This window comes from Coptis chinensis, chromosome 3 (assembly GCF_015680905.1).
Source record: "Coptis chinensis isolate HL-2020 chromosome 3, ASM1568090v1, whole genome shotgun sequence".
In the NCBI taxonomy this organism is placed as follows: domain Eukaryota; kingdom Viridiplantae; phylum Streptophyta; class Magnoliopsida; order Ranunculales; family Ranunculaceae; genus Coptis; species Coptis chinensis.
In genome coordinates this window covers 34,513,179-34,539,632 of record NC_141458.1, presented here as the reverse complement: position 1 = coordinate 34,539,632, position 26,454 = coordinate 34,513,179, and the positions used below count along the sequence as shown (strand labels likewise).

At 37.5% G+C, this 26,454-nt stretch overlaps 1 protein-coding gene across 5 annotated transcripts; it reads left to right on the top strand.

The window, feature by feature from the left end:
- The first annotated feature begins 9,455 nt into the window (after positions 1–9,455).
- Positions 9,456–20,487, top strand: LOC147509294 (putative glucose-6-phosphate 1-epimerase). 5 transcript variants are annotated; one of them, XR_015218454.1, is made up of 9 exons: positions 9,515–9,847; positions 10,147–10,243; positions 14,286–14,425; positions 14,508–14,648; positions 15,902–16,004; positions 16,110–16,203; positions 16,740–16,985; positions 19,055–19,206; positions 20,155–20,487. XR_015218454.1 is itself a non-coding variant. In XM_086601624.1 (8 exons), exons 4-7 carry the CDS (start codon positions 14,554–14,556, stop codon positions 16,946–16,948), a joined length of 501 nt encoding a protein of 166 aa, XP_086457750.1. In that variant the 5' UTR covers positions 9,456–9,847; positions 10,147–10,243; positions 14,286–14,425; positions 14,495–14,553; the 3' UTR covers positions 16,949–16,985; positions 20,155–20,487. The 5 variants fall into 5 exon arrangements, 4 of the variants coding, with proteins under 4 accessions (XP_086457750.1, XP_086457751.1, XP_086457749.1 ...); XM_086601624.1 differs by lacking the exon at positions 19,055–19,206 and having other exon boundaries at positions 9,456–9,847; positions 14,495–14,648; XM_086601625.1 differs by lacking the exon at positions 19,055–19,206 and having other exon boundaries at positions 9,465–9,847; positions 14,537–14,648.
- The last annotated feature ends 5,967 nt before the right edge of the window (positions 20,488–26,454 follow it).

Sequence of the window (26,454 nt, the reverse complement as noted above, 5' to 3'; positions counted from 1 at the left end):
TAGAAGTGTTAGATTTTTAGAGTTGAGTTAGAGCAAGTCCAATGGATGGCTGCTATAATGGGCTGCTAAAAGGGGCAACATAGGCCTTTTAGCAACCCCAGTCAAATTTGGCACCCGAAAATCTAAAAACCGGCCCAATGGGACTTTTTAGCAGCTGTTAAATTTGGGATACAGACGGCAGAGTTTCTCTCGTCTGTTGCAATTCAACATACAGACGGTAGAAATTATGTCTCCGTCTCTCGAAACTTATTATGGCAGCTGCTAGCAAAGGTCTTAACTTTAGCTAGGTTTATGATTCCTTCCAAATTTAGGAGCCTTTTCGCAACCCCATTAGAATGACATTTTTGTGGTTGGGGTGCTATATTTATCTTTAGCAGCCCATATAGCATCCTATTGGACTTGCTCTTAGCAAGATTTTTTTTATTAGAGTGCCAGATGTTGTTTGACTTATTAGAGTTGTGGTTATATTAGAAAACTTCTTAAAATTAAGAGCTCATGTTGTATTAAACTTCTTATGATTTAAGAATATCCACGTGGCATACCTCTCTCAGATATATTATGCTTTAACATAGAGAGGGGTGATATAGATGCCCACGAAAAATATGGAGTCCCTAACTAGTTATTAAGAGAGTCTTAATAGATTTTTTGAAACAGGAAAAGGAAACAAAAAATTCGGCTATTATTCAATGTAGGCCAAAGCCGCCAAACTATCCTTATAACAAAATTTCAAAAAGGAATGTCAATCATGTTTGATATTTGATTCCTTGTTGAGTTTCATTCCGTAATTATTAGTCTTATCCATGTTTATGGGAATGTCAACCATATTTCCGTCCATAATAGATATTCAATGAACGTTTTCTTAAGTGGCACCGAGAATATTATCAAGGTTTCCAGCAAAAAAATATATCAAGGTTTCCAGCAAAACTTAGAACCTTCCAAAGTTCCAAACCAGATCTCCATTCTGAGTTTGAATTTAGCAATACTTGCGCTATGGGGCCTGAGAAATGGTTTCGTCCTGGCCCATTTACAGTACCTCAAGTAGAACTAATACAGGAAAGCAGGAACTAATTCGGCCCAACAGAATAGGTCGGGTTCGCGCATATATTTAAGAAGACTGCTGATTAAACTACTCTAATCAAATCCAATGCATAGGGAATTAACTAGCGTGGGAGGCTTGTGATGAACTTGAATTTAAATAGTGATGATAGTAGTAGACTGTCGCATTTTTTGCATCAGAGCCTCAGGGTGTATGCTGGATGCATTTGTTTTAATTTTTAAAGAGTGCAGTTCAATAAGCACTCAAGGTGCTAGTGATAATTGATACAAGAGGAAGACAACATTGTTTAACAACGGGTAATTTCTCAATTAGACCATGATAATTAAACTACAAATTACAACTCAGCGCATTTTATCAGTAATTAGTGGGGTAATATCAGCAACTTTTTGCACTGAGGTGATGATAATGTTTGAATTGGAAATGTATTGACATTATCACGGTTGAATCAGGAATTTACCCTTAAACATGTAGCAAATCTCTTCATAACTTTTTGGGTTGTCCAAACGTAGACGTAGCCTGTGTAACTGTATTTTAGAGAGAGTTTTCAATGAAGCACAGTTGCTCACAACCTCTTTTTTTTCGATAATTAGTTGCTCACAACCTCACACAATTATAGTTCGTGATTCCGAACAAAACTCTAGAATTCCGCTCGGAATTTCAGTTTTCCAAAAAACTGGAATTCCAAATATAGTGTCGAAATAATTGAAATTCCGAAAGAATTTTGAAATTCCAAATTTAATAGGGTCAAAATTTATTGAATTTCGGTTTTTGAATTTATCGGAATTCCGAGAATTCCGAAATCCCGAATTATGCACACAATACAAATGCTTGGGACTGCCTCCTAAGTTGTATGGTCACTAACGTTATCAAATGCGAACTGACATCATAAATATAGCTTGAAACCTTATAAATCAGCAAAATGCCATCAATTCATTTAATTAACAGGCTAAAACTACCAATCCAGCTAATATACTTCACAACAATTGGAATAAAAAAAACGGAACTTTCACCAATATGAACTGAACTAAAAAATAATCAAACTATAATAACTTTAAATCAATCAATCTAAACACATAAAATATTAAATGAAAATTGACTAGGAATTCAACAATTAACTACCTTGTTATGTAAAATCTGTGGAACAAAAACCAGTGGCATCACCAAAATCAGCTCGGAAACGCTCCAACTCCATCAAAACAAGATCTTTGAGAACTTTGAAACCCTAATCCGAATTTCAAGTTTATATGGAACTTCGACATCACTCTTGTATAGATCAATAGACCAACAAATTCTCTAATGAATGCACTGACCAAGTTTGCTCCTGATCAGGTACATGAGCTACCATTGTTTGGTTGGATTACTCCTCATTGCAGAAAACCAAGCCTTTTTCTCTTTCTATACAAAGGCTTCAAACATCCCCATCCGAGCGCACACACAGACACAATAATCTCTCCAACCAAAACTCAAAGTTTCAACAATTCTCTTAAGAACCCTAATAAACCTACGATCATTTAGAACACTTACTTTTTACTAGAAATCTGAAACAAATAAAAATTGAGAAAAATAGAAACAATGTCAGGAATTCAATTCTTCATTCCATCTCCCAATTTGCACTCTAACTATAACAGAAGTAGTATTGGTCTTCCAATGTTCGCAAGAAAGAAGAACGCCATCAAACTCTTCGGACTTTTTGGAAAAAGCTACAAACCTTGAGGGGTAAAACAACCAGTGTTCTAAAATTCGGTCTAGGTGGCCGCCTAGGGGGTCTCTAGGTGCTACACGGTGCCCAACCGACTCGCCTAGGTAAGTTCAAAAAACGGCTAGGCATACTAATCGGTCTCTAGGCCGGGTCTAGATGGTCCGATTAGTCGGGCTAGGCGGTCTAATTGGCTAAATTTTTATTTTTTTTCAAAAAATAATTAAATGTCAAAAATAAAGACTAGAGCCCAATGTAAATTTTATGCCACTATAAAATAGAGAATGTGCTTTTATATGAAGTCGCTCGATCTTTGGTCTCTCTATTCAACTCGAACAAATCACTTGCCACATTCTTCAACTGTTGCGCCCTTTTGTGTTTATTTTTTGAATCATGATAAATGTTTGATTTCTTTACTTGTAGTATGGTGTGTGCATGACTATATATTATAATATAATATATTTATTAGAAAAAAAAAAAAAAAAACCCCCACCTAGCACTAGCCCGTCTAGGCATTGCCTAGAAGGCCTAGGCGCTCACCCACTGTCTAACTACCGCTTAGCGTCTTTTAGAACATTGAGCACAACTGGTCCGCCCTTGGGTTTGCTCCCTAATGGCCACCAGTTCGATTCCCCTCAGGGCCACTGACGAGGCAGTATCGGGTCAAATTTCCAACCAGGGCCCTAGGATTAGTCGAGGTGCGCGTAAGCTGGCCTGAACACCCAGTTAGTAAAAAAAAATGTTTTCCTTGTTAGCGTTCCTCTTTTCCCTTGGTCTAAGGAGTAAACAATACAGAAAAATAAAGTAAAATCAATATAGAATAGAAGCGTAACAACAACAAATTGAGATTGTAAGCTAATGAACTATCAATATCATTGCAAAGATTGATATTCTAAAAACTAATACGTTTTTTTTTGTAGTCCCTATCTGTAACGCCCGTATTTTTTAATACGTATTTTTCTATTTAATTAATTAATTTAAATTATTTATTTTCAAAATTTGGCCTGGGACCGACTTCGGGATACGTGGGCACAGTTTTGGGCCCGAGTCGGTGTTGGGCTTGGGTTTCGGACCCAAGTATATAAGCACATTTTTCTAGAAAATAGGGTTCCTGGAGAATAAAATATAATGAAAATGGAGGCAGAGATGAAAGCTGGATTTCTGGAGGGTGGAGCACGACGGTTCGGACTACTGGAGGATTCGGTCGGGTTTTAATTGGTGAGTAGCTATTTTGCTAGTTCACCGGTTATAGTTTTCCTATATCGGGTATATAGAGTTCCGTTTTTTTCACCGCTCATTCTTTGGTTTTATTCTACGTCAGATTTGTCGTGTTAGTTAAAAACTTAAAACTCTAAAATTTGTTTTAAAACCGTCGAATCTCTGTTGATTTGGGTAAACTGTGAAGAAGCTTAAATGAGCATCAATGGCGCCCCGTCTATGGCTGTTTTGAACTCGTTTTATGTTGTTGTGGGTTTGTATGGTTGGAGGTTAGTGGGGGATGGAATACCGTGGTCGGAGATGGAGATTTGAGGTGTCTTTGCCTAAGCTTGGTTGGAGCGCTTAATGGCGCGGCCGGTTGGTCGGGTTGTTTTGCGGGTTGGGTTTTGTTTGGATTTTTCGTTGTTGTGAACTGATTTGTTTGTGTTATGGGTTGGTGGTTGTGTAGGATTGAGTAGTGCGATGGTGGTGGGTTGAAAGTGAAGGTTGGGGAAGCCGTTAATGGCGCTATCAGTGTTCTTGGAAGATGCGATTTTGCATCTATTTTTCATTATTTTGAACTATTTTTGGTTAGTGTTGTTTGGGGTTTGATGTATGGGTGTGAGGGCTGTTGAGTGAGGGCGGTGGGGAGCTTGAACCAAGCTTTAATGGAGATCGAAAATCTTAGATCTAGGTTGAGAAGAGTTTGGATTTACTAACATTGGGGGTTTTCGTTTTCATTAAAGAGGTGGGGTTTTTTCAAATTGAGTAAAACCGATTGGTTGAAATGGGGGGTTGTGTGGAGGTTTGTGGTGGCCGGGTTTTGGTGGTGGTGGAGGAGAAGTGAGGAAGAAGAAGCACTGTTGACGGCTTGGGCTTGGGCTTGGGCCTGGGTCGGTTTCAGTGTTGGGCCGGTCTAATTTCTCTTGAGGCTTGGGGCTTGGGCCTTGGGCCTTGGGCCTTAGCAAGGTTAAGTTGGTTTGGGTCAAATTCTATTATTACATTTGGCCGAAATTTCGATGGAGGAACTCAAATTTCAGTTTTAATTTTGTGGGCGAAATCTAATTTAAGTGGTTGGGCCTTTCTTTTTGTTTTGAAATTTTTGGACCGAACCACTTAACCGCTGTTTGGGGCCCGTTTCTAATTTTGCATGGACCGGTCCATTGGACTTAAACTAGATCTACATGGGCCTTTCAATCGTTTTAGACTTAGGGTAATAAAGTTTGGGGCAGCGATTAAGGTCCGAATCATGACCTTAGCCATGAGCCCACGAGCCATGCACCTTTTGCTTTCCTTAGCCATGACCACTGGCTATGGCCATTAATGAACCCGTCGAACACCTAAAACGTTTGAGTTTGAGTTTGACTTTGAACTAGGACAGTTTGACTTTGACCATCGACCGTTGACTTTGACGGTTGACTTTGACCATGGACGGTTGACTTTCACCTTTGACTTTGACCAGGACAGTTTGACTTTGACCATGACATGTTGAGTTTGACCTTGACCATGAGGTGTTGACCTTTGACCGTTGACTTTGACTGTTGACCGTTGACTTTGACCGTTGACTGTGAATGTTGACTTTTCCAGTTTTTCATATGTTTGTTTATATGGATATATATATAGTAATAAAATACTGTCGGATATTGTATAACTTGGTTGGTAAATTATCTAATTTAGATTTGACGTGAGTAGTGTGTAAAGCATATTGGGCTTTGATTGTGGACTGTGGACTGTTTAATTGTACTACGTTTTATGTGTATATTACATGGACACATATAGTAATAAAATCTTTGTGGAAGCTAAGATATATTTGGTGGTCATTATCTAAGAAAGATTTGACCTCGATGTTGTGTATTTTTGACACGTGATGATATTGAGATGTTAGGAGACATTATATTCCTAATAACGTTATAATAAAATGTATGTGATACGTTGAAGCATTATGACATGATATCATATGTTGGGATATTTATATTAATGCAATATCTTGGAGAAATGTATATACACTCCATTATTTTATATGTGAGATGCTAATATAGCATTGGTGAATATTTGCCCACGGGAGTGTGGTGTAGTGCAATAAGATATTGGCACGTGAAAGTATGAAATATGGTTATGAGATATATTGAGATATTTCTAGAGATTGTGGCTTAGTGCAATAAGGTAATTGACCTGCACGTGATATAGTATAAATGTTTATGAGTCATAGATGTATGACTTTTGAATAAATTACGAACGAAAATCCTAGAACCGACTACCACAACTCATGTGATTGGCCCTTCCGGGCGTTTGGTTAAAATTTGAATGGTTTTTCGGCCCCTTCCGGGCGTTCGGGTTAAAATTTGAATGGCCTTCGGCGGCCCTCCGGCGAACCGAATAGTGGCTTGATTATTCCGTCGCGAAAATAGAACGATGATGCGCAATATTTTCTGCCGAATAGTGGCGTTACTTACATAATTGCTTCCGTGTGAGGATTTACCTGGTGTGCGGCATCCCGCTCAGGGTAGTTACGCACGGAGTGGTTCATTATGTAAGGGGAGGCATGTGGATGTACATGTTCGGCGTTGGGTTGCGATTGTGGTAGCCAGGGAAACTAGGTAAGACATAGATACGACGTGATTTTAGGGACACGCAAAGAAAGCTTTAAATAATATAATTATGGTAATATGTTTGTGAATGATCTATCTTTAGATAGATGATTGTATCTGGTCTTGCAGAAGGGTGGGTCAAACTAATTACTGGTGCAGAGACGACCCACTCTGTAATTGAGCATGGAATGAGATAAGTATATAATATGCTTGACTGGTTATAGTTTAGTTAGAACTTAAGGCGCCTCGAGGGAGGAACTACATGCCTTATTTATTATGCGTATAATTTGTTGGGTGGTTAGTGTGAAGTTAAGGCGCCTCAGTGGAGGAACTACCTGCCTTTATTATTGTGCTTAAAGATGTTGTACTAGTGGTTGGAAGTTAAGGCGCCTCGGTAGAGGAACTAACTGCCTTATGGATTGTGTATATATATGTATATTATATGTTGTATTTTTAGGGCTACTCACACCAAAGCATTGTTTATAATGTCAACCGATTTGCATGTTTGCTTATCGGGTGTGTTCATTAAATGAACATAGTTGATAAGTCTTGACAGGTTTAGTGTTGAAGAAGATTGGTTGCTGCTTGTGGTTTGCGTTAGCATTGCATCTCAGGTTGTGTTTTGTTTTCCCTTGAGGTGATATAGATTTTCAGTTGAGATAATATTATTTGCATTTGCATTTTCATTTGTAAATTGTTTTATAATGAAGAGGACTTTGTTTAAGTTAAAATTTTTATTGGTTTTAATTATCCGCATATTTTAAACTGTTTATAGGCTTTTGGGAGTGGAGAGTGCGTCACACCTCGGAAATCGAAGAGTCGGGAACAAATTATGTTTTTCCGAATTCTGTTGAAATTCGGGGTGTGACACTATCCAAAGGCACCCACTGTTTGTTAAAGAACATACAAAATACTTTTCCTAGCTAATACTAGACTACTAGTTGAAACCCAACAAAAAAACAAAACATGTATCTTTTTACTAAAAATAGATTGTTGATTTTTACTAAACTGATCCTGCACCTAGCATAATGAATCCAATACAATTGCTGAAGTCAGATAAATGTTTCCACTGATTATTATTCTGATGATTAGTAAAAAAAAATATGGTGACCATGAATAAATTCAGTTTTAGTTTTGTATTCGATTTAACAGGGTAAATTTTTATTAACTAAAGACCAATTAACTTGAACAATAAAGGTAAAAAGAAGTTTAATTAATCCTGAGAGATCAAATACGTACCTGACCAGCGAGCCCCACGTCACACACAAATTTTCCCTCCCGCTCAAGTTTTGAGAGCTCGCATATATTACACTTGTTTTTTTTTTCTTCTTCTTCTCTCCACACTCCGCTACTCAAAACTCACTCTGCCTTGAGTTCTCCAAAAAATTACTCTGCTTCATTTCCACTCTGCTCAATTATCAATCATTGAAATGGATCGGACGAAGAAGAAAAAGAGTCGGGTATTTCAGAATTATTTTGATTCAATTCAATTTTAGGGGTTTCTTTAAGAACAAGTTTCGGATGTTTTTTTTTTCTAATTATTATTATTAGTCCTTAATAATTTTAACGAAACTTTGAACTATATCGTGAAATGTCATGTAAATTCAAAATATTGTTGATAATCTCAAATATTTTGTTTGTTTAATGTATTGCAGAAACAATTAGATCGACAAAATCTGATTACGACATACTTCTGGGCGAAAGTAGAGAGAAAGTATCATGATACGACTACATTTGGTGCAGGTGTCAATAAGGTGTTGGTTGAATACGATCAATCAAAAGCAATTAGATTAGAAAAGATATTATTTGGGAATTTCAATGAATTGAAAAAAAATATTTTTTGGAAGATTTATCCGGGAGAGTTGTTGAATTATGGTAAACCTTTGTTTATGAGATGGAGAGGTGATCCCCATTGTTCCACCTCCATTCAATCTTATCAACAACTCACTAAAAATAATTTTCACAATTTTTTGGAATAAGGGTGGCCAAGAGCGGCTCAAGGCAATCGGGGGCCCTAAGAAAAATTATAATAAAATTGTTACATCTTATAGGTCGATATGATTTGTTTACGTTATTTCATATGAATGCAAACGCTTAGTTTATTTAACAAAAAATTTAGAAAATAACAATTATTGTAAAAATTGATCATAATATTTTCTCTTTTCTTTCTTGAATAGTCTCTCCCCCACAAATATTTTTTTTTATAACAAAAAATTTAGAAGATAACAATTATTGTAAAAATTGATCCTAACATTTTATTTTTTATTTCTTGAATAGTCTCCCCTACAAACATTTTTTTTTTATAACAAAAAATTTAGAAGATAACAATTATTGTCAAAATTGATCATAACAAACTTTTTTTTAATTGAATTTTATTGATAAAAAGAACAGAAATACAAAGTGAAGTATAAACATATGAGTGTTGTGTGGGAGATCCTCACATACAGAGAGATCTAAGACAAAACACCATAAATACATGAGGAAATAGTGGAAGAATAAAAAAATGTCTTACACCTATAACATCGTAGCAGATCATGGCCAAACAACAATGTCACAAATTTAAAATTTCAATAGATTTATTTAATAAAGAATTACACAAGAGAGAAAGAGAATTCTACACTAAATTAAACAATATAGAAAAACCAAATAAGGCAAAAGAATTATAGAAATAATATTAAAGTGTTGGCTTCAATTTGATAAATTGTCACAGGGTGTTGAAGAAGATTAATTAGTTATGGAGTCGTGCGAAGAAGAAGGCGAAAACTCTAGGGAAACGAAAATGTTTAATGCGATTTTCTAATTTCCAATTTTCCAATGTAAAACCGTTTGTGTATTGGATTAAAATAAATGGAAAACAAGTAGTGAGTTTTTTTTTTTATAATAAAACAATAATAAACTAAGGTGGCTAGGATATACTGTGCCCTTTGGACTGAGGTGGCCTGCTTATTTATTTCGGGTATAGGATAGAACCGGCCTGAGGGTGGATGCTTCTCGTTGGGCTGATCATTTGGTTTGAATTCATGATGGAGATAGAGCAAGTCTCCTTAGACTGCTATGCAAAATTTATGAAGCGAGTTGCATCAATGAATTCAGATAAAGGTCGAAAATTAGAGAAATTGGTAGACCGATTCCAAGTGTAACAGAGATAAATGGAAGGACAAGTTGATTGGTGAAGACTTGACAGATAACTTCAAAAGAAGGTTAAATTTGGATGACTTGGATGAATGCTTTTTAGCTATGAAAAGAGAGAAAAAAGATGTTAATGAAGGTGCAAATGTACACTTAAGGCATGGAGGCTCTTCAGTCGAGGTTTGAATGATTTCTGGATTTTCAGTAATTTCTTATAAAATAGTTCAATTTGAAACACTTCCAGCAGTTAATTGTCAAATGTAAAACGCTTATGTGGGATTGGATATCTTTCTTACAAAATGTTAGGGGTTTGAAATTGGAAGATATCTTATTTAGATGGGATGTTGTCGTTGAGGCTTAGCTTGTGTATGTTGTAGTGTGAATCTCTCACATTACACAAGTATTATTAATAAAAGTTATTCTTTTACTGATAAAAAAATAAAATAAAAAAATTAACACTTTGTTTATTTTGGATGCAGGTAGACTTGTGTGACATCATGGAAGAATGACCAAGGAGAGGAACTGCTATTTGTCAGCAGTAATATACATGGTGGCATATTGATAGGATTTCCTAGGGTATGTGATTATCATCATCATCATCATCATCAACATTATCATATTTTTTTGGATTGATAAAGAATTTTATTAAATTCAATCAAGATTGGTTACATTCCCTTCTCCCAAAATTAGTGACAATAGGTTTTGGCCATAGAAGAAGCACATCCTTTAGCTCTAGAAAAGTAGGCACCAATGAGTTAAAAGTGACTATCCCCGCTGTTAGGTGATTCCAAACTTGTTTGGCCACATCACATTGCATGAATAGATGCATAATAGTCTCCTCTTCGGTTCCACACATTCCACAGAAGTTTGGAATACTCATCCCTCGTCTTTCTAGGTTATCGATTGTCAAAATCCGATTTAAGATGGCGCACCATTCCACCATATGAAGAACCGGATTTTTGAGGGTATAGCTTTTTTCCACACTAATTTATAAGGGAAATGTTGTGGCGCTATTACTCCAGCTTCAATATTGTTCTTCCCTCTGATTTTCGCATATAAAGAACTAACAGTGAAGACATTGTTTTTTTTCCCATGTCCAAATCCATTGATCATTGCTATCCCCCTTTTGATAATTTTGCAAAACCACAAACATCTGGATCACGTTGTCGACCTCCCAATCATTGTTTACTGCTCGAGTATGGAGATTCCATGATGTCATATTGCCTTCACCAATCATAAAATCCTTAACCAGTCCAAACTTGCTTCTTGACATTGTGTATAGGTCAGGGAACATATTTGCAAGAGGAATTTCAGCACACCACACATCCTGCCAGAACAAGGTTTTCAAACCATTACCCACTTTGCATTGAATTCCTTTCTTTACCAAAGGGATATTCGCCATGACACCTTTCCACAAACTGCGCCCATGTGGTTGTCTCACTTCCTTTGGCCACCACCCATCATTTTCTACTCCATATTTAGCAGCAATGATCTCTCTCCACAGAGTATTAGGCTCCTTTCCGAACCTCCAAATCCACTTCCCGAGCAAAGCCTTATGCATGTCTCTGAAGTGTCGAAAGCCCAAACTGCCTTCTCTAATAGGGGAGCACACTTGATCCCATGCCACTAGATGAAACTTCCGTTTCTCTTCGCTAACAATCCTTTCCGGCCTATTAGCAGCACTTACTGGAATTGTGAAGAGAGACATGTAGTATATCAGTAAGTTCGCCAGAGTGCTTTTGACAAGGGTCAAACGCCCTCCCTTCGATAATAACTTCCTTTTCCAGCCACTTAGCTTTCTTTGGAACATATGAATTACAGAGTCCCAGGCTTCTTTGCATTTGTACTTGGCTCCAATTTGTAAGCCCAAGTACTTACATGGTAGTTGACCCACCAAGCATTCCAAAACAGTAGCCAGCCTCTCAATATTCTCCACCTCTCCAATGCCCATGAAAGATGTCTTGGTCAGATTGGCCATAAGACCTGATAAAGCTTCAAATAGGAGGGGAATGGTTTTTACCATCAACATTTGACATATTGATGCATCTGTAAGGAATAGTGTGTCATCTGTGAACTGTAAAACAGCCACCTCGGGGCCATTATTTGACGCTCTAAATCCACACAGCATCTCTAAGGATTTTGCTTGCTCAACCATTCTTGTTAGGGCTTCCATCACGACAACAAACAGAAACGGAGAAACAAGATCTCCTTGCCTTAAACCTTTCTTGCTCCGAAAGAATCCAGTGGGTGATCCCTCTATCATAACAGAAAAACTTGCAGTAGAAATGCTAGTTCGAATCCCTTTGCGCCGTACTTCGCCAAACCCCATTCTACTTAACGTATAATCTAAGAAATCGCAGCTTACATTGCCGTAAGCTTTTGCAATATCAACTTTACAAAGAACTCTTGGAACTCTCGACTTCATTCTTGTGTCAATGCATTCATTTGCAATCAAAACCCCGTCAGCTATTTGCCGGTCAGACACAAAAGCTCCGTGGTGTCTTGAGATAAGAGTAGGAAGTACCACCCGTAACCTTGTCGCCAACACCTTTGAAATCAGCTTATAGACTCCACCAATCAGACTGATTGGCCTATAGTCGCCAATGGACAAAACTCCTTCCTTCTTAGGGATTAGCGCAATAAAGGTTGTGTTAACTCACCAGTCCAAAAACCCAGATTCTTGGAAATCCTTAATGACTTCCATAATGTCATGTCTCATGAAATGCCAGCAGTTCCTGTACACAATCATGGGGAAATCATCAGGCCCCGGGGCCTTTTCTCCATTGAGATCCTTGATAGCGGCAATAACTTCTTCTTCAATATTGGCTTCCAACTTGGTTTTCTGTTCCACTGATAACATGTTGAATTCCATTCCATCCATAATTGATCTTGTGAGTCCATCGTCAGAATACAAAGATGAGTAGTATTCTAGTGTGTGATCTCTTATTCTTCCTTTATCTCCCGTTATTCTGCCATCAATAATCATCTTGTTCCTCTGACTGAACCTATTTCAGATGCAAGCCATCTGATGGAAATACCTTGTGTTTTTGCCCCCCTTCTCTCTCTGTATTCCCCTAGCTTTCTGCCTCCATTTGGTCGCCTTTAAGGCTCACCCGTTCGACTAGTTCGTCTTCCAGCAATTATGTAATTTCCTCTCTTTTTATCAAGATTCTCAATCGCAGTCACCTACTCTTCGATCTGCTTGTCCACCATACCAAAAACATTGATGTTCCACTGTTTCAGCTTGACTTTTAATTCTTTCATCTTTCTTCACCATACTTCACTAGGCCTGCCACTATAAGAAAAAGATTCCCACCACTCTTGCATTAATGGGAGGAGAGTTGGATCCTCCACCCACATTAGTTCAAACCTAAAAGGACAAGGTCTTTTCTCTACCACATCACATTCCAGCATGATAACACGATGGTCAGAACCGTATTTTGGTAATGAGAGTTCTCTCTCATTGTCAAAATGCTCATCCCAGTCGATAGAAACTAAGAACCTGTCCAATTTCTTCATTGTATGACTATCTGACCATGTGAAAAGAGAACCGTCCACCGGGAGGTCTACTAGCTCATGATGATTCACGAAGTCAGCAAAATCTCTCATCATCCTATTAATGCGGCTTCCACCTTTCTTTTCATGCCCAAATCTGATTATATTAAAGTCACCACCCAAACACCACGGAAGACATGACCAAGCTCTGATATCGTCCAATTCCTCCCAAAATTGTTCTCTGGTGCCCCGACTTGCCCCATATACAGCAGTGAGTAACCACTTGAAAGCTTCATCCTTCAGTGAACATACAACAGAAAGACTGTAAGCACCAATCAAACTATCCTCCATGGTCAATACCTCCGAATTCCAAGCCACTATGATGCCAGATTCATGCTCTCTATATTCTTTTCCTCAGATAGCTTTGTCTCTTGAATGAGAATAGCATCTGGTTTCCTCCTACGAACAATTCTCTTAATGCTGTTACATGCCGCTTCGTTCCCTACGCCCCTCACATTCCAAGAAATTATCTTAATCGTCATTTGAAGAGCTGTCCCCACTCTCACCAATTAAAGAGTCACCATCTGATCCCTCTTCTGTCACTTGCTTGTCCTTGTTCCCATTATTTTGGATCATGCTTTGATGCTTTAAATTGAAAAGAAACTTCTCCAATACATTAAATCCCATCAAGTAGGAGATCCCCATGCTTTTCGATGTAGGTACCGCCAAAAATCTGATCCACCTGACCAAGTCATCTGCTCAGGCGTATGAGAAGATTTCCAGTCGATCCTTACTCTCCCTCCGGGATGCTAATTGCTTACGGTTCATCAATTGGCGTATGCACTGGTGTAACCTTGGGTGTCTCCCCCATTGGATGATGAAGTAAAACTCAGAGCTTAAGGTTAAGTTAGGTTCAGGTTCTGAGTACACTTGGGCTTCCATATCAGCACTAAGTCACTAATGTGGTGATGTCCAAAATCCAGGCTAGCTAAGGTGTCTCCCACTCTAGATCTAGATCTGGTTTTTCTGCTGGACTTATTTCTTGCACTTCTAGACATTATCATTATCATCATTGTCTCATTTTACTTGTTTTTGCTTAAACGAACATGATCTCTTTATGCAGTTTGGATATGGTGAGCTACATGGATGGTCTTGGAGCATTGATACTAATCCTCCTCCGTTTTCTACAATGAGTTATAATGATGCGTTCATTGATTTGCTTATGATGCCCTCTGAAGAAGATAGGAAGAGTTGGCCTCACAGGTTGGTATTTAGTTAATCGTCATCTTTCATAACATTACATTTGTTTTTTTTATAAAAGTCATACTGTAGTGGTTACTTGCAGTTATAATTTTCATTTGAGAGTGACCCTAGGACTTGGAGGAAAGTTGATGTTAACATCCCACATCAGGAATACGAACAATGATGGAAAGCCTTTCACATTCACATTTGCATATCATACGTACATCTCTGTATCGGATATAAGGTACCATTGGTTTCTTACCTGTTTTATGTCCATCATTGGTGTAATACGGATCCATAGATGGTGCTTTTTATAGGGTTGAGACGTGGTCATTTGTCAGGAAATTAAGTGATTTTTTTCAGCCATGCAATAAATAAGTAGTTGCTTAGATGTAGCGAAGAACCTTTAAGGAAGCTAATAGTATGAAAATTTTGACTGAGAATTACTGGAGTTCATCAGGCCATGCCATCAATTGGGAAGTCTACTGCTTTTGTAAGCAGAAATGATCACCCAAAGCAGTATTAGAAAATCTTTTAAAGTTCTCATTGGAATACTGTAGGTGGTAGCAACTCTTAGTATAGATAGGAATGGATTATGCCGCAGATTAGATAACTAGATAAGTGTAACTCTACCAGCCTGAGCTAGAGTGATGGTCACTTGGCCAATTAGATCCGACTTCTCTTGCTAACCAAGTATGGTAGGAGCTCGAACATTTTTTTCATATTCAACAAATCTCTTGCTTTATCAGTTGTAGATGACTAAGGCAATTCATAATTTCATACTGCTACCTGGCATAAATTCTGCACCTTGCCCAAAGGGACGTATGGTATTCAGGGGAGCTAGGTCTATGAACTCAGCCCTTTTAGCCAAGCATAGTCGGAATCTGTTAAAGAATCAGGAACCTTTGTGCACTTCTTTAGTTCTACTTATAGCAAATGGTTATCTACTGGGTGTTCTTACTTCTGGAGGGGTTTATGAAAACATACGAATGTGAACACTGTCCCTGTCTAATGATCCTTAGCTTTCATTCAATAACAAACATATTACTATAGAAGAATGTAAACACATAGGTAATCTCCACTCACTTACTGTCAGTCGTTTATCAATCCTGTCTCTGAAATAGAAACCCAATAGCACCCATACATTCTATGATATCAGACACGTCCTATAATGTTCCGTCTGAACTCTGAACTAGTCTGACAGGGCATCTATGGATTCCTGGGGTATTTAATATGTTGATATCATTGTGAATTCTAGCAGACAAGGGATTGGTGGCCTGCACACCATACTAGTTGTGCTTCTGTTGCTAAATTCAAAGCAAAAGTTTTAAACAGAGCGAATCTTTACATGGATGGATTATCTGAACAAAATTACGACACATTTACATAAGCAGGAACTATATCCATATCGAGAAAAAACGTTGATCCATACAACTATGAAAACTACTTACGAGTTTGTGTTCAGTGAAGTGTGTTAACTTTAGTAGTTTGTTTCAGTGAAGTGCAGGTAACTGGACTGAAGAAAATTGCCTATCTTGATACTATGTTGGATGATAAAAGAAGCACTAAAGAAGCAGATGGTATTATGTTTGAATGCGAAGTTAGTATTCTTCTTTCTGGGTGTGCTTTTTTTTTGGGTATCTTGTTGCTCTTTCATTTACCAAGTATGTTTCTAATACTGATTTTATGTTTCCTATATGAAAAGGTGAACAAAATATATGTCAATACAGCTGCTGAGATTGCTATTGTAGACAGTGTGAAGAAAATAACCTTGTGTAAAGAAGGACTTCCAGATACTGGTGAGTATGGTGATTTGAGCATTGTTCCTCTGAAATTCCTGACTTAGACTTTCGTCCTAAGTGTCATTCATATGTAGGATTGAAATTAACTCTGGAATAATACCAAAAATCACCCTCATTGTTGACCACTGGTATGATAAAATCAGTCTGTACATCTTGTATACTTGCAGTTTGGGGCAATGGACATGTGGGCCTTAAATGATCTCTGTTTTATGAATTCAGGAAAAAAGAATTCATTAAGAAAAATTTTATGATAATTAGAAACCAGTATATTATGACAAGTATATTTAGCAATCCATAAATCATGATGTCGATCGATTAAATGATTTCAGTTTGTTTTTATTGCTGTTATAGTTGATTGTGACCATTGAATATTTTGCTCAACCGGACATAGTTGGCTTATGCTACTGGCAGCTAGCTTAAGAATCTATCATCAGCAAGCACCTGCTATCAAACCTGAAAACTTTTGATTGAGTTTGTCTGAAATCTGAACTACCAATATGGAGGAATTTTAACTCGTTTATTCTCCTTTGCAGTGGTATGGAGTCCTTGGGACAAGAAGGCAAAGGCCATGGTTGATTTTGGCGATGATGAGTACAGACATATGCTTTGTGTGGAGGCTGCAGCTGTGGAGACACCCATCACTCTGAAACCTGGGGAAGATTGGGAAGGTAGACTGGAGCTTTCTGCTGTTCCGTCTAGTTCTTGCAGCGGGCAACTAAATCCTCATGGAGTTCTTCAATGAAGCTAAAGATCAATGTACTTGTTGATATTTTGTACAGGTACACCTACGAGTTCCTGACCCCTTTTTTCAATCAGCTTATTCAAATTTCATCTCACTGACAAATTTTCAGTGGTCATCATTAATACAATAATGATTAAATTTACGTAAATGACTAGCAATTATTTGTGCCGCTCCATTTTTTTTAGGGTATCCACAAAAATGGTTTTTTTTTATATTGGAAGTCTCTCTCTCTGTTGATGTCCAACAGTCTGTATGTTTCTTTCTCAACCTCTTTTTTGTTCTTGAATGCTTTCAATCTTTTTGGTTTATCATTTATATTATTTTTAATTCTCTTTCTTTTCTTCTACATCCATACACTACTAGGTATACTGGTATGTATGCAGTATGCCTGTGCGTATGTATGTATGCTTCTCTCAATCTCTTTTCTGTTCTTGAATACTTCTCTATCAATTGTTTGTTTCTATCCATCAGCCATTATAGTAAGCATCTGTACTTTAAAGAGAATTGCTAGCGTCCTACCCTTTAAAGGGGTAGGACCATCCTACCCAATATTGGACAGAAAATAATGAACCAGTTACTTGTAAAGTTTTATTTGAAACTGTTTTCACTCAATTTACCTGACTCACTTCTTCTCTAAACTAAAGCACTACCGTCCAGCACCGTCTCCGATCGCCACCGTCCAACACCATCTCCAAGCACTTTTTCTTTTGTTTCATTTATTTGTTCACATTTCTTTATTCATATTTTCATGTGATTTTTTCTTCTCCTTTTTTCCCCTCTCCACACCACCACAACCACTAACTATCAAGGCATCATACATGATTGATTTCGAAATTGTTGTAGTTCAATTGTTGTAAATTTAGTGATGGGGTTACTTATTACTTATTATTTTTGGGTCAAATTTATTGCCTATTTTCTAGATGATTTACATCTCAAAATTGAAGGCGTCTTAGTTTGATGCTATGATGTTATGCTTTCCTTGTAATCTCAAATGAATAATATTGTAAGTGGGGATTTCTCTTTTTGATTAAAAAAATTACTTGCCTGAACGGATTCCAACAGCCGGAGTAATTGTGTGTTTGGCGTTGGTTGGGACTTTAGGTTAGGTTGTAGAAAAAGAGAGAAGAAGATGAGTCAACTCATTAATTGACATTTACTCACCAAATTAAGTTAAACCTTTAGGATTGGTAAACAGGTCTTTTTTTATTGTTTGTTTAGTGGTAGGATGGTCCTACCTCTGTAAAGGGGCAGGACACTAGCAATTCTCTACTTTAAAATTACAACTGAGACTTGATGTTTTTCTTTATTTTTATTTTTTTCTGGTCTTTCCCCGTTTGGTGCCTATCATAATGTGTCTACGTCACTGGGAAGACGAATTTGCGATCTTAATGTCTCAAAAATGTTAATGGTGTAAAGGTTTGCAATCAATCTTTTGTATTTAGGGATTTGTGTGCATAATCGTGATTCTTAGTTGGTATATTAAATTATTCATTTGGGATCCCGTTATTGAGAGATTCCTACGTAAGTTGGCAGGGTGAAGGTGTAGGTATCTCTCGGGGTCGTTTGTTCTTGATTAAGAGTATTGTGTCCTCTCTTCCAGTATACTTTATGTCTCTTTTTGTCATTTCCAAAAGTGTTGCTAAAAGAATTGAGAACATCATTAGGAATTTTTTATGGGATGATTCCGAAAAGCAACATAGGTATCATTTGGTGAGGTAGGAGATTCTTTGTTTGGCTAAAAACGTTGGTGGGTTGGGTTTGCGTAGTATGGTAGCGTTCAACCAAGCGCTTTTGGGTAAGTGGTTATGGCATTTTGGGGAAGAGAAATAGTCTTTGGAAGAAGGTGATTGTGTCTTGGTTTGGAGAGAGGCATTTTGGGTGGGAGAGTGGTCCGGTTTCCATACCTTATGGGTGTGGAGTGTGGAGGGCAATTCTTAAGGTACTCCCTTTGTTCTTAAGAGGTATTTGATACAGTTTTGCAACAGGAGATGGGATTCATTTTTGGGAGGATCATTGGACAGGTGGTGGGACTTTAGCCTCCGCTTTTCCTTTGTTGTTTGGTCTATCCAATTTTAAAGGGAAACCCATTTTTTATTGTATGGTTAGATCCGAGGGAGGCATATCTTGGAATCTTGGACTGCGTAGGGCTTTGAATGATTGGGAAATTGGAGACCTAGTTTTACTGATGGCAAGGCTTGTTGCGACTATCCCGAATGCACAGAATGGTGATAAGAGAGTGTGGTGTCCCAGCAATAAAGGTATCTTCTCAGTTAAGTCTTTTTATTTTTCTATCATTTCTTGGTTGTCTAATTCTAATAGTCTTAGCCCCATTTCTAAATTCCCTGGGACTATAATTTGGAAGTCCAAAATTCCCTCCAAGATTGTTTTCTTTACATGGTGTGCTTCCTTGGAACGCATCTTTACCATTGATAACCTCAGGCGTTGTAAAATGTGTTTGGTCAATTATTGTCAGTTGTGTGGAAAGGATGGTGAGTTTGTGAATCATGTATTTCTTTAGTGTCCTTTTTCTTGGAAAATATGGTCTGCTTTCTTTTAGAGTCTGGAATGACTTGGGTATGCCCAAGTCGGGTATTGGATTTGCCTAACGGTTGGGGTCAAGGTCCTTTCTCTTCTTCTGGAAATCGCATGTGGAGCTTATTATCTTTTGCGATCATATGGGGCATTTGGCTAGAGCGAAACCGTCGTCACTTTGATAGTATTTCTAGTTCCGCTTAAGAAGACAATTCTTTCGATAAAAGTTTTGTTACTTCGGTGGTCTAAAGTCTTCAAAGAGTTTAGAGGAGTTTAGAGGATGTTTCTTTGAGTCTTTTGTTGCTAGATGGAATCGTCTTATGTTCTTAGACATGGGGTGACGGTGCATGTCTCTCTTGTAAATATTTATTTTTCGGTTTTTCTCTTGTAATGTAGGTCTTTTCGGTCTACTTTTCCTTTTATTGATGAAGTATCACTTTTCACGGAGCAAAAAAATTAAATTAAATTATTCATGTCTTTGTCCATTCATAGTTTTCATGAAATTAGAAAACCCGGTGCTAACCAATAGTAAAAATAGTCAGCTCGTTTTAATGGTGGAGTTATAGAAGTTGGAATGTAGTATACTACTATAGCTTGTTTTGTCTGGGTAGTAATATACTCGTTTTGATTTTCTCAATTTTAATAAGCTAATAACTAAATCTGATTTTCTGCAGACTTTTTTGTTCCGTACTGGGATCAGGGATTAAACAACTCCTGCAGAATTATTTTTTGGCTGGCAGGAAGATTCATTTCCAGAGCTCGTATAACAAAATAATGGTCTTTATAATGGAATAGTGATTGGCCGGTCACAGTCATTGAGGAGAGAGAGAGATTTTCTTCCAGACCTAGAATTTTGTAGTAGGACTTCTTCTGGAACATAATTCTTGGGGATGTACTTTGTCCTTTCCGGAATGACTTTAGTGACACTTGATCCGCACTTTTGGATATACACACAATACAGATACACAAAATACAGATATATATAATACATGCCTTTGACATCTTAATCCTTATGTGTATGTTTTCTTCGGATATTTTGAGATTTCCGCAGACTGCAGGACAATATATATCACTATAATGACTGCTCACATGAAGTCCTATGAACGATTTGTAGAGTAGAAGCATAAACATTGTTTTCCAGCATTGTTGAGTCTTCTTATTTAGTCACAACTTTTGTAGAGTGTAAGAGTGATGCGGATTGAATCTGATACTGTTTCTCATGTAAGTGCACCCTGCGTTTAAGACGTACAAAAGTCCATGCTGCACACCTTGCACTTTAATTCATTGAGAATGCCTTAATAAAATCCAAATTAATCATCATAACTAACTGCTTGGGATTGCTATATGATTGGGCTATCAAAGAATTCTGCATAGATCAGGTTGTTGAGAGTTAACCTGTAATGAGACATCAACTCAAATTACAATTCATTTCATTAACTTCTCTGTTATTACACTTGCTCTTTATATACCAGAGAATCTGTTTAGAGCACAATTGAAAATGGTTAGAACTAATAATTGAATTAGTTAGAAGTTAGTTATGCTGATGTGGATAGAAGTTAGTTATGCTGACGTGGACTGCTGATGTGGATTATCTCTGATATACCCCCTCAAGCTAATGTTTGGTAAAACACATAACTTGTGCTGAAGTAGAGAAAATCTGACTGAAGAAAGCCCCTTTGTAAAAATGTCAGCAGTTTGATCCTGTGTGTGAATGTAATGCAGTTGTATAGCATTTGAAGTGACTAGTTCTCTGACATAGTGAAATTCTACCTCAATGTGCTTTGTACATGCATGAAAGACTGGATTCTTGGACAGTGAGATTGCACTTACATTATCACATAATAGAAGTGGTGGTTGCTTGAGAAAAACATGTAAATCCTTCAAAAGTATTGAGAGCCAATAGAGTTCAGCTGATGTGTAGGCAAGAGATCTATATTCTGCTTCTGTAGAAGATCTAGAGATTGTTGGTTGCTTCTTAGAACTCCAACTGATAGGACTATTTCCAAAGTAAATACAAAAGCCACTTGTAGATCTCCTTGTGTCTGGACAACCAGCCCAGTCTGAGTCAGAATAGGTTGTTATCATTGAGAAGCCTTTTGTGAGTTTTAGGCCATGAGTAATAGTACCCTTCAGAAACCTCAGTATTCTTTTCACTGCCAACATGTGTGATGTTCTTAGGGCATGCATAAATTGACAGACTTGATTTACTGCATAAGCTAAATCAGGTCTTGTCCATAAAAGATATTGTAGGGCACCCACTATTGTTCTAAAAACTGTAGGATCAGGCAATATGTCACAAGAGAAGTTATTTAGCTTTTCTGTTGTAGAACATGGTGTAGAACATGGCTTTGCATTTTCCATAAAGGCTTTCTTAAGTACCTCCAAAGCATATTTACTCTGACACATAAACATTTCATCACTTGTTCTATGTATTTGCATTCCTAGAAAGTAATGAATCTCCCCAAGATCCTTCATTGCAAAATGTTGACTTAAGAGTCCAAACAGAGTATGACAATATGCAGCAGAATTTTCTGTGAGTAATATATCATCCACATAAATCAAAATGAAGGTGATTGTATCATCTACCTTTCTCACAAATAAGGATGTGTCTGCTTTTGCCGGTTCAAAACCATATTCCAGTAAAGCTCCCATGAGTTTTTCATACCAAGCACGAGGTGCTTGTTTTAGACCATATAAGGATTTCTGCAGTTTGCATACATGTGTAGGCTTTTGAGGATCAGTAAATCCATGGAAATTTCGAAGTCATGTAAACAGTTTCTTTTAGATCACCATGCAAGAATGCATTTGACACATCAAGTTGTTTCACAGACCAGTTGTAATGTACTACAAGAGTTAGAATGAGCCTTATGGTGGTTGATTTTGCAACAGGACTGAAAGTTTCATTGAAGTCAAGGCCAGCTTGCTGAAGATATCCTTTAGCTACTAGTCGAGCCTTGTGCTTATCTATTGAACCATCTGCTTTCTCTTTCAATCTAAACACCCATTTATTATCCACAAGATTCATAGAAGGATCAAAAGGTACTAGTATCCATGTCTTATTTTGAATGAGAGCATTATATTCTGATGCCATTGCTGATCTCCAATTGGAATCCTTCATGGATTGAGTGTGGCATGTCGGAACTTGAATGTCACACCCCGAATTTTAACAGAATTCGGAAAAACATTATTTGTTCCCGACTCTTCGATCTCCGAGGTGTGACGCACTCTCCACTTCCAAAAACCCATAATCAGTTTAAATATGCGGATAATTAAAAACCAATAAAATTTTTAACTTAAACAAAAGTCTTCTTCATTACAAAAATTCACAAATAAGATTAGGTTACAAATCTCTTTTAATAACTCTTTAATTAAATTGACAAATGAAAATACAAAAACATTGTCTAGACTGAAAATCTATATCACCTTAAGGGAAAACAAAACATATCCTAAGATGCAACGCTAACACAAACCACAAACAACAATCAATCTTTTTCAACACTAAACCTGTCAAGACTTATCAACTATGTTCATTTAATGAACACACCCGATAAGCAAACATGCAAATCGGTCAAAGATTATAAAAATCTTTGGTGTGAGTAGCTCTAAAATACAACATATACTTATACCAAATATATACACAATCCATACAGCAGTTAGTTCCTCCACCGAGGCGCCTTAACTTTCCACGACTAATACAACATCTTTAAGTTCAATAACTAAGGCAGGTAGTTCCTCCACTGAGGCGCCTTAACTTCCCATTAACCACACAACAAACTATACACATCATAAATAAGGTATGTAGTTCCTCCATCGAGGCGCCTTAGGTTCTAACTAAACAAATAACCAACCAAACATATTATATCCCTCAATAACATAGTAGGTCGTCTCTGCCCAAGTAATTAGTTTGACCCACCCTTATGCCAAACCATATACAATCATCTGTCCAAAGATATATCATTAACCAACATATTACCATAATTATATTAATTAAAGCTTTCTTTGTGTGTCCCTAAAATCACGTCGTATCTATGTCTTACCTAGTTTCCCTGGCTACCACAATCGCTTTCCAACGCGAACATGTACATCCATATGCCTCCCCTTACATAATGAACCACTCCATGCGTAACTACCCTGAGCGAGATGCCGCACACCAGGTAACCCTCACACGAAAGCCATTATGTAAGTACTGCCACTATTCGGCATAAAATATCGCACGTCTCGTTCTATTTTGTGAACGGAATAATCAAGCCATTATTCGGCTACGCCAGAAGGGCCATTCAGATTCACTGAAACGCTAGAAGGGCCAATCACATTACTTACGCCCGAAGGCCATTCAGATTCACTGAAACGCCAGAAGGGCCAATCACATTACTTACGCCCGAAGGCCATTCAGATTCACTGAAATGCCAGAAGGGCCAAATCACATGAGTTGTAGTAGCTAGGTTCTAGGATTTTCGTTACGTAATTTATTCAAGTGTCATCCATTTATGACTCATAATAATTCCACTATATCACGTGCAGGTCAAATACCTTATTGCACTAAACCAAAATATTTAGAAATATCTCAATTATATCTCGTAACCACTTTCATTCTTTCACGTGCCAATATATTATTGCACTACGCCACAATCCCGTGGGAAATATCCACAAATACTCTACTAGCATCTCACAGATAAAATAATGGAGGGTTTATACATTTATTTCTCCACAACTATTACATTTAATATATATATCCCAACCTATTATATAATGTCACAATATCAACGCCAAATCTTAATTAGATAATGACAACCAAATCTATACAAGCTTCCACAGCATTTTTTGCATTTGATTTGTCCATACAATTTACAACATAAAGTGTAGCACACTTAAACAGTCCACAGTCCACAATCAAATCCCAAAAATCTAAAGTCCATGAATCTAAATCCGTATGTAGTTTAATACTCATAAAAACATATATATCAAATTCTTATTATCAGAATTCTCCTCTAGTTACGTGCCAATATTTATATGCTTTACGCACTACTTACGTCAAATCTTAATTAGATAATGACAAACAAGGTTATACAATGTTCGACAATCTTTTATTACTACATTTGTTCATATTCTTAAACATGTGAAAAACTGGAAAAAATCAACATTCCACAGTCAACGGTCAAAGTCAAAGTCAACACATCATTGTCAAAGTCAAATTGGCATTTCCAGGTTCAACAAGTTCAGGGTCATAGCCATGGTTCATGGCTAAGGTCATAGTTCATGTCATGGCTAAGATAAAGGTGCATGGTTCATGGGCTCATGGTTAAAGTCATGGTTAGGGTCATGGTTCGGACCCAACTAGCCAAGCCTATGACTCAACCAAAGGTTCAAATAATATTAGCCAGATCCAACATAAAAACCAAACTAGAAACTGGCCCAACAACTTTAAACTGAACTGGCCCAAAACAACTTAAACTAAAACCCAACAATCTAAACCGGCCCAAATAACTGATTGGTTCGGCCCAAGGCCCAACCGGTCATCTTTTCCATCAGTTCTCTCCTCCAAAACTAAAACAAAACCGGGCCCAAACAAAACAAATGAAACTGGCCCAAGGAACTAAAACTAAAACTGGTCCAAAACTTAATTGAACTGGTCCAGCCCAACAACTTAAAACAAAATCGGGCCCAACCAAAACAATTGAAACTGGTGTGGTCTGGCCCAAAAACCAACCCAGGCCCAAGCCCAATTCGTCATCTCCCTCACCAGCTCCAGCATCCTCCTCCACCACCAGCCACCAATTTTCGGCCACCACAATCTCCACTATCTCTCCTCTTCATCATATCGGTTTTGACCCAAATCAAAAATGAACTAACTTTCATAAACACAAAATCCTCAAATCATTCAATCTATATTTTTCTTCAAACTAGATCTAAAATTTTCCAACGCCATTAACAGCTTCTTCAAGCTTCAATCCGCCCCTTTCCAGCACCCATTTAACCAACAATAACCAAACAAATCTAACCTCACCACAAAAAGTTCAAACCAACGAACAGGAGGATGGGCGACGCCATTAACGCCTGTCGAAGCTTCAAGCTTCCAACAGTACCCAAATTCGGCATTCAATCCCCCACTAACCCACTACATTACCCCATCACCAACAATCCCTTCCAAGCCGACGAATTTAGAATCAAAACAACATAATTTCAAACCACATCAGGACAGGCGACGCCATTACTGCCGGATACAAAGCTTCGACAGCCCCATCCAATTTCAACAACCAACTTCAAATACTACACCCCCGACACCACAGTATCACAGTAACGCATACAGAGAAAACCATTAAACCATTGTTGAACAGAAATGAGCCGGCATGAAAAAATGAATGAAACCTGTTTCTACAGTAAAACCACCTTTGTGTATATACAAGAAAAATGCAAACTAACTACTCACAATAACAATTTATATATATGGACAACCGACAGAATATATCGACATCGAACAGAACGAACTGGAAGAACGAGCAAACTTATATAGTTTGGACAGTAAATTCGTAAATGCTAAACAGACAAAAATTATATTTTTAGTAGTGGTGAGAGATAAGCTCTACTCACCTGTATTATAACTCGACGAATCCTTCATCGTCCGAATCGTCGCGCTTCCACGCTTTAGCAATTCACTTTCTATCTCTGCCTCCATTTTTATTATATTTTATTCTCTAAAAACCATATTCTCTATAACAATACGAATATATACTTGGGTTTGAAACCCAAGCCCAATGCAGACTCGGGCCCAGAAACCAGGCCCACATATCCCAAATCCAATCCAATCAAATATTAAATAAATAATTAAATTAATTAATTAATAAATAATTACGTATTTTAAATACGGGCGTTACATTGAATGTAAGCATTGGCTTCTGAAATGAGAGCAGTAATAGGATGCTTGGTGGCTGAATAAACTTTCTTTTTAAAGATTCCTTGTTTTGCTCTAGTAGTCA